This window comes from Tetrao urogallus (assembly GCF_951394365.1).
Source record: "Tetrao urogallus genome assembly, chromosome: 31".
Taxonomy (NCBI): Eukaryota; Metazoa; Chordata; class Aves; order Galliformes; family Phasianidae; genus Tetrao; species Tetrao urogallus.
In genome coordinates, this window is record NC_136844.1 from 273,688 (window position 1) to 285,679 (window position 11,992).

The 11,992-nt window shown below is 66.3% G+C and overlaps 2 protein-coding genes across 2 annotated transcripts; one reads left to right on the forward strand and one right to left on the reverse strand.

The window, feature by feature from the left end:
• Nucleotides 1-1,952: 1,952 nt before the first annotated feature.
• Nucleotides 1,953-6,097, reverse strand: NEMP1 (nuclear envelope integral membrane protein 1; the record flags this gene model as incomplete). The annotated part of the gene is made up of 9 exons (XM_079547726.1): nt 5,992-6,097; nt 5,539-5,675; nt 5,222-5,441; nt 4,900-4,972; nt 4,494-4,587; nt 4,234-4,348; nt 3,762-3,987; nt 3,334-3,507; nt 1,953-2,142 (listed from the first exon to the last, which is right to left on the reverse strand). Exons 1-9 carry the CDS (start codon nt 6,080-6,082, stop codon nt 1,953-1,955), a joined length of 1,320 nt encoding a protein of 439 aa, XP_079403852.1. The 5' UTR covers nt 6,083-6,097.
• Nucleotides 6,098-7,538: 1,441 nt separating this feature from the next.
• NAB2 (NGFI-A binding protein 2) lies at nt 7,539-10,879 on the forward strand (the record flags this gene model as incomplete). Its single annotated transcript, XM_079547816.1, has 7 exons — nt 7,539-7,777; nt 8,448-9,246; nt 9,351-9,484; nt 9,941-9,992; nt 10,180-10,306; nt 10,386-10,619; nt 10,785-10,879. The coding sequence occupies exons 2-7, from the start codon at nt 8,455-8,457 to the stop codon at nt 10,877-10,879; spliced, it is 1,434 nt and encodes a 477-aa protein (XP_079403942.1). The 5' UTR covers nt 7,539-7,777; nt 8,448-8,454.
• Between the last annotated feature and the right edge of the window lie 1,113 nt (nt 10,880-11,992).

Consider the following 11,992-nt stretch of genomic DNA (forward strand, 5'->3'; position numbering starts at 1 on the left):
CGCTCCCCGCGACCTTCAGACCCGCTTCACCTGTAAACCCAGCCCTGCCGTCAGGATCGGGGAAAGTTCACGGGAGGGGGGTGGCGAAGAGGCTGGGGGGCGGGGGGGGGGCGGTGGCAGCAGCCGTCGAGCAGAACGGGGCCGACCGGGACCCCGCAGGGGCTGCGGCGTCCTCCGGGCCGGGAGCGGCACAGAGAGCCCCGACGTCGAAGGGGGGGGTTGGAGCCAGAGCCCCCCGCAGCATCGGGGCAGCGCCGAGACTTCCTGCAGGGCCGGGGCTCGGGGTCCCGTTGTGCCGCCTCCCGGCCCCCCTCCCCCCTGGGGCGCGGTGCCCCCGGCCGGGAGCGATGGGTCGGCTCTCACCTGCGGCTTGCGGGACGCCAGTTGCGGGAGTGGCCGAACCGGGGCTGCCTCCCGGACAGGACCCGCACTGGGGTCGGCCCCGTCCGGCCCACGAAGGGGCGGGGGCCCAGGGCCCTCCCTCGGGGCAGGGAAACTGAGGCACGCAGCAGCGGCAGCCGCCCCGAGCCGACGCTCCCAGACCTGCGCGGGGTCCCGCAGCGCCGCCGCCTCCCCGCAGCAGGAACAAGCAGAGAAACGCGATTGTGGCCGAGCAAACAAAAGGAGCTTCCTCCCGGGGCTCCGGGAAACCGGGGCAAGGTACAGAGCCGGCAGCAGCCGGGCCACTCCCGGGAAGACGCCTGAGCCTGGGCTGCCCGCAAAGGACCCTGCAGTGGGCAGAGGGGAGCAGAACGAATGGGCGCATGAGAAACACAGTCATGAAAATACACCTTTATTAAAAAATACAATCATCAGTCTGCATTAGCCACATGAAACGAACACGGGGGGAGGAGATGTAGCTATAAGGGTTGCTTGTACCAAAGCAGGGGGGCAGGGAAGAAAACCTGAGCCAGAAACAAACGGACAGCAAAGGCAGGGGCAGCAGCACAAGCGAGGGGCGTTCAGGCAGCAGCAGGAGGGCAGGTTTACTGCCAAGCCTTGCATAGATGGGGGCATTTCCTCTACGCTTGCGCTTTGTCAAAGTTTGACTGCCCCGACTGCCAGCAGCAAAGCTCCCACCCTGCACTGTGGGAACAGCCCCTGAGGCCAGAGGGCTGAAAGCAGAGAGCAGCAGCAGCTCCCCCACACTGGGAGCAGGACCCGTATCACAAGCGTTCCTTGAGCTCTGCAATGAGCCAGAGGAGCCCTCAGAGCTGCATCTCTGCCCCGGAAGCACGGGGTTTTTGGTATTAAAACTGGGCAGAGTCACAGCTGGAGCCCTGTGGCACCTTTGGTGAGCAGCAGCACGAGGAGGAGCAGCCCGGCAGCAAGCAGGTGCTGAGCACGCAGGTACTGTCAGGAGAGGTCCAAAGTTCCCCTTAGGAACGTGCCATGCCCGTGGGGACACGCACACGAGACGGACCTTTTGCTCCATCCACACCCTGAAAGGCAGAGATGCCCTTGGCAGAGAGGGTGTGGGCACCCAGAGCAGAGCAGAGCAGTGCAGAGCAGAGCAGAGGGGCTCCTTCTGCCCCCTGTGGCAGCAGCAGTGGGCACAGGGCTCAGCATGCGCACCACAAGCAGATGCACCAAGAACCAGGATGGCTCCAGTCCACCTCCAGTCAGGACCAGCGTGCCCCACCAGCAGCACAGACCTCAGTGTCCCCACCGTCAGCTCCCTGCACCCTTCTGCCAACGAGAGCTGCGCTGATAAAAGCTTTTGTGCCTCAGCTGGGTAGGAGTTACCCTGGGAAAAGTTACCCTTCATCCTCCTAGCAGCTCCGCAGCAGAGCCAGGCTCGCAGCAGCCCAGCTTGGGGTGGAATCGGAGATGCTGGGCACAGCGACACCAGCTCAGCCCTGAGCTGAGGGTTTTGGGCACTGCAGGTGTCAGGGAAGTGAGGAGCCACAGCGGTTTTGCTGCTCTCCCTTGGGGTTGTGGGGCAGCTGACCTCAATCAGCAGTCAGGTGGGCTGTGGGACCACAAGCAGCCCATGCTGTCTCTCCATGGAGAAAATCTTCCTCCTCGTCCTCCTCAAAGAGCTGCTCCTCGAGGAACACCCCGCCCAGGCCGAACTCCTGCTCGTGGAAGGACACCTCGCTGGCAGTGAGGTGGGAGGCACCGCCCACAAACTCAGCAAACCTGGGAAGAAGCAGCAAAGAACCTCACTGTGTGCTTGCATCTGAGTGCCCTGGCACGAGGGAACGGCTTTGAGTGCTCATGGTGCACGCTCAGCCGCGGGCAGAGCTGCATCCAGCACAGAGGAGGCTGGGCCAGGGCTGCGGTTATCACAGAATTGTAGGGGTTGGAAGGGACCTCCAGAGCTCATCGAGTCCAACCCCCTGCCAAAGCAGTTCCCTACAGCAGGTCGCACAGGTCGGCATCCAGGCAGGTCTTGAACATCTCCAGAGCAGGAGACTCCACCACCTCCCTGGGCAGCCTGTTCCAGTGCTCCGTCACCTCACTGTACAGAAGTTCTTGCGCACATTGCTGCACAACTTCCTGTGCTGCAGTTTCCGGCTGTTTCCCCTCGTCCTGTCTCCACTCCCCACTGAAAAGAGTCCGGCCTCGCCATTCTGCCCCCCACACCTCAGATATCTGTAGACCTGGATCAGCTCCCCTCTCAGTCTTCTTTTCTCCAGGCTGAACAGACCCAGTTCACTCAGCCTTTCTCCATAGCAGAGATGCTCCAGGCCCCTCCCCATCTCGGTGGCCTCCGCTGGACTCTTTCCAAGAGCTCCCTGTCTGTTTTGTGCTGGGGAGCCCAGAACTGGACGCAGTGCTCCAGATGAGGCCACACCAGGGCAGAGCAGAGGGGGAGGATCGCCTCCCTCGACCTGCTGGCCACGCTCTTTTTAATGCACCCCAAGATGCCACTGGCCCTCTTGGCCACGAGGGCACACTGCTGGCTCATGGCCGACCTGTCGTCCACCAGGACACCCAGGTCCCTCTCCGCAGAGCTCCTCTCCAGCAGCTCATCCCCAACCTGTACTGGTGCATGCAATTATTCCTCCCCAGATGCAAGACTCTACACTTGTTTTTGTTAAACCTCATCCCTTTTTTTTTTGCCCAGCTCTCCAGCCTGTCCAGGTCTTGCTGAATGGCAGCACGGCCTTCAGGCGTGTCAGCCAATCCTCCCAACTTTGTATCATCAGCAATTATGATTTTTTATGATAACAGCATTCTCTGTCCTTGCTTTGCTGCACGCCCTGCTTCCACGCTGCAGGGATCTCCAGTGCCTCGGGCTCCCTTTCTCTAAAGCCACAGGTGGCAGCACGGAGCAACTGCGAGCTTCCAGGTGAGGTTGGCCACCTGGCTGCCAGGGGACGTTACCTTTTGGGAGACTGGATGCGGGACACTGCAGTCCAGGCAGAGAAATCCGGGCTTCTGCAGTAGTTTCGAAGCTCCTCGAGGGCCTTCCGTGTCTCCACCTCCCCCTGAATGCGATATTCCTCTTCGGTCAGCAGGCGAGGGGGGCTGGGCCCCAGCCAGGCGCTCTGTGCCCTCCTACCAGCAGAACAGCACCGGTTATTGGCCAGGCTGGGCCCCAGGAGCAGCGCACAGCGCATCCCTCTGGGCTCTGCATCTTGCTCCTGAGAGGCCCCAGCGGTGAGCAGCGCGATGCTGCGTCACACCAAGCTGGGGAGGAGGGGCACAACCGCCCCTGTGCTCCCACCCCAGAGAAACACCCTGGTTCTGCAGTGCAGGGTCTGTGCAGCTCACCCGGACCGGGGAACCGAGAGTCAGCAGCGCTCACTCACTTGTAGACACCGTAGATCCACTGCAGGGGGAAATCCACGTTCTTGGTGCAGACAGCAATGAGCACAAAGGCCAGGGCGACGGGGCGGATCTGGATGCCCAGATACATCAGCGCCAGGCCCAGGAGCTGCAGGGCCCAGGACAGCAGGGTGATGCTGCGCTCGTTCTCCAGTGGGCCGTACCTGTAGCACACTCCGAAGCTCACGAAGCCCATGAGCAGCAGGTAGCCTGCAGGAGAGCAGAGGAGTCAGGCGCAGGGGCTCCCTTGGCGCTGCCTCAACCTGGAGACGCTGAGCAGCGCCTGCCGGGGCTGCAGCCAAACCCGGTGCTGCAGTTTGCTCCTCTCGGCAGCTCAGAAACAGCGTCGGCTGCAAGGAGGCCACAGGAGGCACCAACATTTCCCACCAGTGTGCTGAAGCTCCAGAAAGAGCCGTGTGGTGTGGTGAGCTGGCGGGTCTGAGAGCCCACACCTACCCAGCAGGTACTGCCAGTAGGACCTGCATATCTCCCGCAGGTTCTTGAAGACCAGCTGAAGCAGGTACAGGGAAAAGGACCAGCCTCCGAGCAGCAGGAAGTAAACAGGACTTTTCTAGGAGAGGAAACGCGAGAATCAAGAGAGGCTGTTGGCAGAAGACACTGACGGCTGCATCCCTTCAACTGCCGCATCCTGCTCTGCGCGAGACCAGATCCACGATGAAACAGAACAAGGCCACAAAAGCACACAGTTTGCTCACCCTGGGCATGGCCTTGGACATCACGTAGATGAGGATGAGCAGCGAGGCCAGCAAGCCAATGCTTATCCCAGCTGAGTAGAAGAAGAGCTGGCTCCTGCAGAGATCACACACGCACACAAGGTGTTTCACAGCTTGTGAGATGATGTCTGCGTACAAACATTTCTGCTGGCAGTAAACCCTGCGAGCACGCAGGCTGAGCATCCCAGCGCCCGGTGCCAACAGAAAGGCACCTCACATTCCCAAATTTCACAGGGAAATTGCACAGAGGCCCATAGAGCTCATGGTGCGAGGCCTGGCAAGCCCTGAAGGCTCAGAGAAGCAGACAGAAATACTCTGCCTTCCCGCAGCACGCACACGAAGGAGCCACTCTGCAAATCCAGCTCACGGGGGACAGGAGGCAACTCACCTGCTCAGCATGTCCCCACAGAAGAACAACAACAGGCCCAGGAAGAAAACCAGGAACAGTTTAGGGTCAAACCCTGGAAAAAGAACAAGCCCGGCTTAGGAGAAATCCCAGCAGGGTGTGCTGAGTGCAAGCTCCACTCTGACGCACTGACAGCAAGCAAGGAGAGGCAGCGCCTGAGGCAAAGCTCTGAGCAGTGCCCTGTGCCCCTCCCATTCTGTATCCAAGTATTCCTCCTCTGCAAGCCCATTTTTCTTTACTGTATGCAGCAGCACAAGCTCGCAGCCCCTTATGGGAGGACCCACTGCCCACAGACCAGACGTACAGCGGGACAGCACGATGCAGTATTTGGTGTCAGCCTCCAGCAGCTCAACCTTCAGGCAGGTTTTGTTGCTGTAGAGATCCACATCGATGTTGGTGCTGTTCAGCTTCTCCTTCAGCAGGGAGGAGAGAAAATTCCACACCTTGGACTCCTCCAACTCCCTCAGCTCCTCCTCGCTGCCCACCTGGGTGACACGGATCACGTGGTTGCTGTTCACTCGGATCTGCGTAGGGGGAGAAAGCAGACATGGGCATCCTCAGGGTGGGCTCAGCCCTGTGGCCGGGGGGGGTTGAGGGGGAGAGGATCCCACCCCCTCTCACCTGCATCCTGGTCCAGATGTCCCGCCAGCAGGGGCTGCGCACATTGGTGTAGCAGAAGTGGTGCGAGGTGGTGCAGCAACGCTCAGAGCCCTCCTGCAGCGCCAACACCTTCTCCCCAACGCCTTCACAGCGCAGAGCTGAGGAGGAAAACTCAGAAACGCAACGCGAGATTCTGCTGCCACCCGCTCTGCTGCGCGGTGCCCTCCTCCCGAGGGACCCCACCATGCGCACGCGGTGGAACAGAACGAGTCCTCAGCCGGGACGCGCTGGGTCACCCCACGACCGCCCCCGCCCCTCCCGGAGCCCCCCAGCCCAACGTGAGCCCCCCCAGCCCCACTCGAGGCCCCTCAGGCCCGGAGCGCTGCGCGTAGCCGGACCTACGAAGCCATCCAGCGCCCCGCGGCGACGTTGCTCCCCGCCCGTGAAAGCCCCGTATAAAATCACATCACACACCCGCACCGCGTAGCGGAGGCAGCAGAAGGAGCAGCAGCAGCGCGCCCAGGATCCTCTGTCGCCCCGGGACCGCTTTCATCCCTCCCGCCATGGCGTCCCCGCCAACTTCCGCTTCCGCCGCCCCGCCCACACCCGCGACTGCGACGGAGTACAAGGCAGCATCCAATGAGAGCGCGAGGCCCGTCTGACGTCATCAATCGGTGACGGCTAAAGAGACCAATAGGAAGGCGGCTTCGCGAGGTCCTCGTCGCCTGCAGTGTTGACTGACACAGCATTCAGCCTGTCAGCATAGCCTAGGCAAGACCAGGATTTGGTCCCGCCCTCAGTTACCAAGGTGACCGCCGCGAGGTCCGCTCAATCTCGAAGCCGGCCCACACCGTAGCAACCGCGAGCCCTACCGTAGCAACGAGTTTGACGGGCATCCACCTCAACCAATCAGCGGTCAGCCTCGGGTCTCCCGCCCCTCTCCTCCAAGCCGGCTTGATTGACAAGGGCTCCGCCTATCAGGAGGCGGCACCTCGTTGTTTGCGTGGGGGTGGGGTCTCTGCGGGGCACAGGGCAGCGGTCCCCGCACCGGGTTCCTCTCGGCTACGTGATGCCCACCCGGGATCCCCAACGTGGGGAGGGGGCGGCTCAGGAGGGGCGGGGGGCAGCACCGGCCGTGCTCCGCAGTCTCCCCCTTCCCTCCGGCGCTCGGCTCCGTGGGCGGATCGGGCTCGGGCGGCCCCCCCCCGAGTCGTGGGCGGCGGAGCCGGGAAGCGGCGGGGCCGTGGGCGGAGGATGTGCGTCAGCCGGGGGCAGCCTGGGAACGGCCGGACCGGGGAGGGGGGCGGGGGGGGAGTTGGGACAGCTCGGCCGTGGAGGGTCTGTGGGCTGGGGGGGGTGCGGAACGGAGCTGCGCTACGGGGATGGAGCGGGGCGGGATCCTCACTGCCCCCCGACGGCCCCGGAACGCGGCGCTGGGCTGTCGTGGCCCCCCCCCCCCGCGGGGCAGAGGGCGCGGGGGCGGTGGCGCCGGCGCGGTATAAATAGAGCCGGGCTGAAGCTTGGCGGGAGAGCTGGGGGGGTTGGGGCGATGCCCGCGGGGTGCTGGGGGGAGGGGGGGGCTGAAAGATTCCTCTGCTTCCACCGGACCGGACTCGACCCGCTCTGCCGCAGAGCTGCTCGCTCTGAAGCCTCCCCTCCTTCCTCCCCCCGCCGCGGGAGGCTGAGCGGTGGTGCTCGGACCCCGCGGCGGTCCTACAGCCGGAAAACGGCATGGGGCTGCAGGGGGGGGTGTAGCACCGACACCCCTGGTAACAGTCGTGCTCTCTGAGATGCGGGCGTCCTCCCCGCAGGCTCCGGTTGCCCCGAGCGGCGCCCGCCCGGGGCTCCAACCCCGCTTCCCCGCTGCTCTCCGTCGGTTTCCGCGCACTGCCCGACGGGACCCCCGGTGCCGCCGCACGCCTTGAGTGCACCCGTTCCCTCCCGTCCCGGTTCGGTTGGGGGGATGAGGCGGTCCTACGGCTCCCCCCTCCCCGCTGCCGCCTCCCACGCCGCGCTCAGCGGGGGCGGCAGCCGCGGGATCCGCCTCCGGAGCCTCCCACGCCGCGCCGCAGCCGGGGCCGCTGCTATTTCTCGGTACCGCCCGTGTGGGCGGCGCGCAGAGCGGCGCGGCGCGGCGGAGCGAACGCGCACGGCGCGGCCGCGGGACCCCCGAACGCCCCCCGGGATTCCCGAGCCCCCCGGAACTCTCCGTCCATGCCCACGGGGCGCGTGTAGCGGCCGGACGGGGCTGCAGCCCGCGGTGAGCGAGCGGGGGGAGCAGAGCGGGGGGCGGCGGGGGGTCGGGGGGGTGCGCCGTGACATCGCTGTAACCGTGGGGTTGGGGGAGGGTCGAGGCAGCCTTGGGTGTGTTTTGCTCCACGTGGGTTGGGGGCACGGGTGGGTCCGTGGTGTGTGAATGGTGGGGGGGTTCACAGCTCCGCCGTGGGGCCACACTCGTGTCCGTGTTGGGATCAGGGAAGATGTGGGTGTGGGGTCCAGCCTGGCCCCGGGGTCCAGCGTGGGCCCGAGTGCCCGGTGGGGTCCGCAGAGCCCTCTGTGCTTCTCCAGGCCAAAGGGGGGGGGAGGGGGGGGGGCTGGGCTTGCTGGGACATTGCTGTCCCCGTGGGGTTGGGAACGACTGGGGCAGCCCTGGGTGTGTTCTGCCCTAAGCGGTGCCCCATGGGCTGGGGGCACGGGTGGGGCCGTGGGGTGTGAGATGGGGGCGGGGGGGTTCCCAGCTCTCCCCAGTGGGGCCCCACTCGTGTCTGCGTTAGGGTCGCGGCAGCTGTGGGTGCGGCCTGAGTTCACGTGTGGCTCTGGATGCTCAATGGAGCCCCGGGTGCCCCCGGGCCGAAAGGTGTGGGGGGGTGCAGCTCAGTTCCGGGGGTTGTGGGGGTGTCCGTCCGTCACGCCGTCTGTCTGGCCCACAGGCGCGCCATGGCTGTGCCTCGCACGCTGGGGGAGCTGCAGCTGTACCGGGTGCTGCAGCGTGCCAACCTGCTGGGCTACTACGAGACCTTCATCCAGCAAGGAGGGGACGACGTGCAGCAGCTGTGCGAGGCGGGCGAGGAGGAGTTCCTGGAGATCATGGCGCTGGTGGGCATGGCCACCAAACCGCTGCACGTCCGCCGCCTGCAGAAGGCACTGCGAGAGTGGGCGTCCAACCCGGGGCTCTTCAGCCAGCCGGTGCCGGCCGTGCCCGTCAGCAGCATCCCTCTCTTCAAGCTGTCCGACGGGAGCGGGCGCAAATCGCTCAGCAACGGGCACGCCAGCCCCGGCGAGGCTGCGGGGAAAGGGGGGGGAAGCGCGGGGACGCCCCCCGCTCGCAGCCCCACAGAACCCCCAGAGAAGCTGTCGCCGTCGGGGGCGCCTCCGTGGCCGGGTAGGAGCACCCCCGAATCGGAGGGCGGTGGGGATGAGGAGCCGGGTGCTCCCCCCTTCTCCCCCGGGGGCGCTGAGCAGCCGTCGAGCGGAGACGTGTTGGAGCCGGAGTTGGTGCGGACGGTGGCGGAGAGCGTCGAGCGGCTGCTCCAGAGCTGCCCCCGGGGGGGGGACGCGGAGCTGCGGGCTCTGCTGAAGCTCAATAAGAAGTTGGCCAAAGCCGTCGGGCACATCTTCCAGCTGGAAGACGGCGACCGGCAGAAGGAAGAGGAGATCCGGCGGCACAGCGCGATCTACGGCCGCGGTGATGCGCGGCGCCGGGAGGGCAAACAGCTGACGCTGCACGAGGTGGGGGTCGGGGTGGGGGTGCCCCCCAGGGGATGGGGGGGACGTGCCGGGCTGGGGGCTCGCTGTGCCCCTCGCCGGTGCCGCTCACGGCTCTGTGCCCGCAGCTCATCATCAACGAGGCGGCCGCGCAGTTTTGCCTGCGGGACAATTCGCTGCTGCTGCGGCGCGTTGAGCTCTTCTCGCTGTCGCGACAGGTCGCGAGGGAGAGCACCTACCTGTCCTCGCTCAAGGCGTCCAGGTGAGCGCCGGAGTCCCCCAGCATCCCCTCCTTCTCCCCCCTCCCCCGCAGTCCACACGTGGGGTTCCCCCCATGGGAGCCGCACCACCTCCATCGCCGGCAATTCCGGGCGGGGGTGGGGGCCGCGAGTTCCCCTTTCTGAGGCAGTTTGGTGCCTCAGAGTGCGGGTTTGCGGGGGGGAAGGGAGGGAGGCACGGCATAGGGGATGCTGTTTGAGGTCGAGGGGGAGCCTCCCGTCCTGAGTTCTCCCATCCCGACCTCCCCAGTCCCGAGCTCCCTTCCCCCTCACCCCCCCGAAAGCTCTGCCGGCGCTGCTCTGCTCCCTCTGCCCCCCCCGCTTTGATTCCATCTGTGCCAGAACCCGCTGCGCCCCACAGCACCGCCCCGCAGCGTAGGGGGGAACCGTGCGGTGCTGCCCCCGCACTGACGCAGCCCTTTGTGCTCCCACCCGCACAGGGCGCAGCCCGAGGACGGCGGGGCCAGCGCGCCCAAGCGGCTCAAACAGGAGGTGGGTGCGGGGCTGTATGCGGAGGGGGAGGGGGGATGCGTGCTCCGGGGGGGCCCACGCGTGTGCGTGCACGCACAGCTGTGAGCGTGGGCAGCGGTCGCCCACACGTAGGTGTGACGGCTCGGTGCGCTCGGGGCTGCGTGCGGGGGGGTGGGGGGCCCGGCGCTCACCCGTGTGCTCCGTGCAGGTGGGGGAGCAGAGCCGCCCCGAGCCCCCCCCGCTGGGATCGGACCTCCACGCACCCCCATACCGAGTCGGCAACGAGGAGGATGCGGGGGGAGCGGCCGGAGAGAGCGTGGACGGCCACGCGCAGGGTGAGTGGGGGGCAGTGCGGGGCAGATGGCGGCCCTCCCTCCCCGAGCCCCCCGGGTGACCCTTTCCCTCTCTTCGCAGCGGCGGGGCTCTGTCCCCGGCTGACCCCCCCGCCCGGCGCTGCCCCCGATGCGCCCCTCGCGCTCCCCCCGCACGGGCTTTGGAGCCGGCACGTTCTGCAGCAGACGCTCATGGATGAGGGGCTGCGCTTGGCGCGATTGGTCTCCCACGAACGCGTGGGGCGGCTCAGCCCCTGCCTGCCTGGGAAACCCCCAGGTGAGCCCCCCCCATCCCAGCTCCAGGGAAGCCCCCCGAGTGAGCCCCCCTCCGGGTGAGCCCCAGCCATAGGGGATCTCCGGGTGTGCCCCATCCTGTTCCCCCCCCCCCCGTCCCTTGTGAGCCCCTCATGGAGCCCGCGGGGGCTGCTGGCACTGCCTCCCCCCGGCACTCACTGGGGCTCTGACCCCTCTCTCCCCGCAGAGTTCGAGGACGGATTGGCGGAGCGCGGCCCCCCGGCCCCCCCAGACCCTCCGCGCGGCACCATCAAGGTGGAGCAGGAAAACAGCCGGCAGTGAAGCCCCGCGCCCCTCACCTTTTCCCCTCTCCCCCCCCCCGCCACGACTAACGAAGCAATAACGGGCGGAGAGCCGGGGGGCCAGCAGCAGTGGGGCAATGGGTGCCGGGTGGGGGGGCTCCACCACTGCGCCCCCCCCCACGTCCCACCCCCCCCCGCACGGTTACCTCAGCCGCAGCGGGCACCCCCCCCATCCCGCAGCAGCAATATTCTCCCCCTCCATCCGTGTTTTGAGCACGGGACCCCCCCCCCCCCCCCCGGGACTGAAGCTCGATGTGCAGAGCCCCCCCCACCCCCCCAAGGCCATTCATCGCCTCGTGCAGCCGCCCACACTCGGACTGGTGCTGCTTCGCAGCCCCCGCAGCGCACGCACGTGCTGTCGCCCCCCCCCCCCCCCCGCATGCACTCACCCCACTGTACAAAACCCCACAGCGAACCCCGCTCGGTGCCCCCCCCATGCACAGCCCGCTCTGGGTCCATGCGATGGGGAGGGGTCACGCTGGTACCCCCCCCCCCCCCAGCACACTGCAGGTGTTAGACGGGTGCTGGGGTGCTGCGCCTCCCGTCCCCTCCCCCCCCCCGGGGTCCCCCCCGTAGGACCGTGTGGTGTCTTTTTTAGAGCATTAGCGACAATTCCTTTGTAACGTGTACAGTAGATTATTTATTTTGTTATTTTGGAATAAAATTTTATTTTACGGCTTATAGTCCTGCCCCCCCTCTTCCCTCCATCTCCCCCCCCCCCCCCAGTCCTTACCCTGCTCTGAGGTGAGGGGGGGGGGGGGGGACACAGCTAAGAGATCCCAAAGCAAGCGCCAGCCCTGGGGGTGTGAGGCTTCGTGGCCCTATGGGGGGAGGGGAAGGGGGTTCTGTTGCCCTCCTGCCCCCCCCCTTCCCCCCAAGGAGGTGGGGGGCTGAGCACTATGCTGGCACAGCCCCCCCCTCCCGCTCAAGAATGAGTCACCGCAGCCCCCGCAGAGGCTGAGCCCACAGTGTGGGTTGGGGTGGTGATGTGGGTGGGGGTCGTTGTGTGAGGCAATGGGCCCCCATGGGGGATGGGAACCCCTTGCCTGCACCCCCCTGCCCCCAACCCCCCCCCAGCACCTGGGGCTGTAGC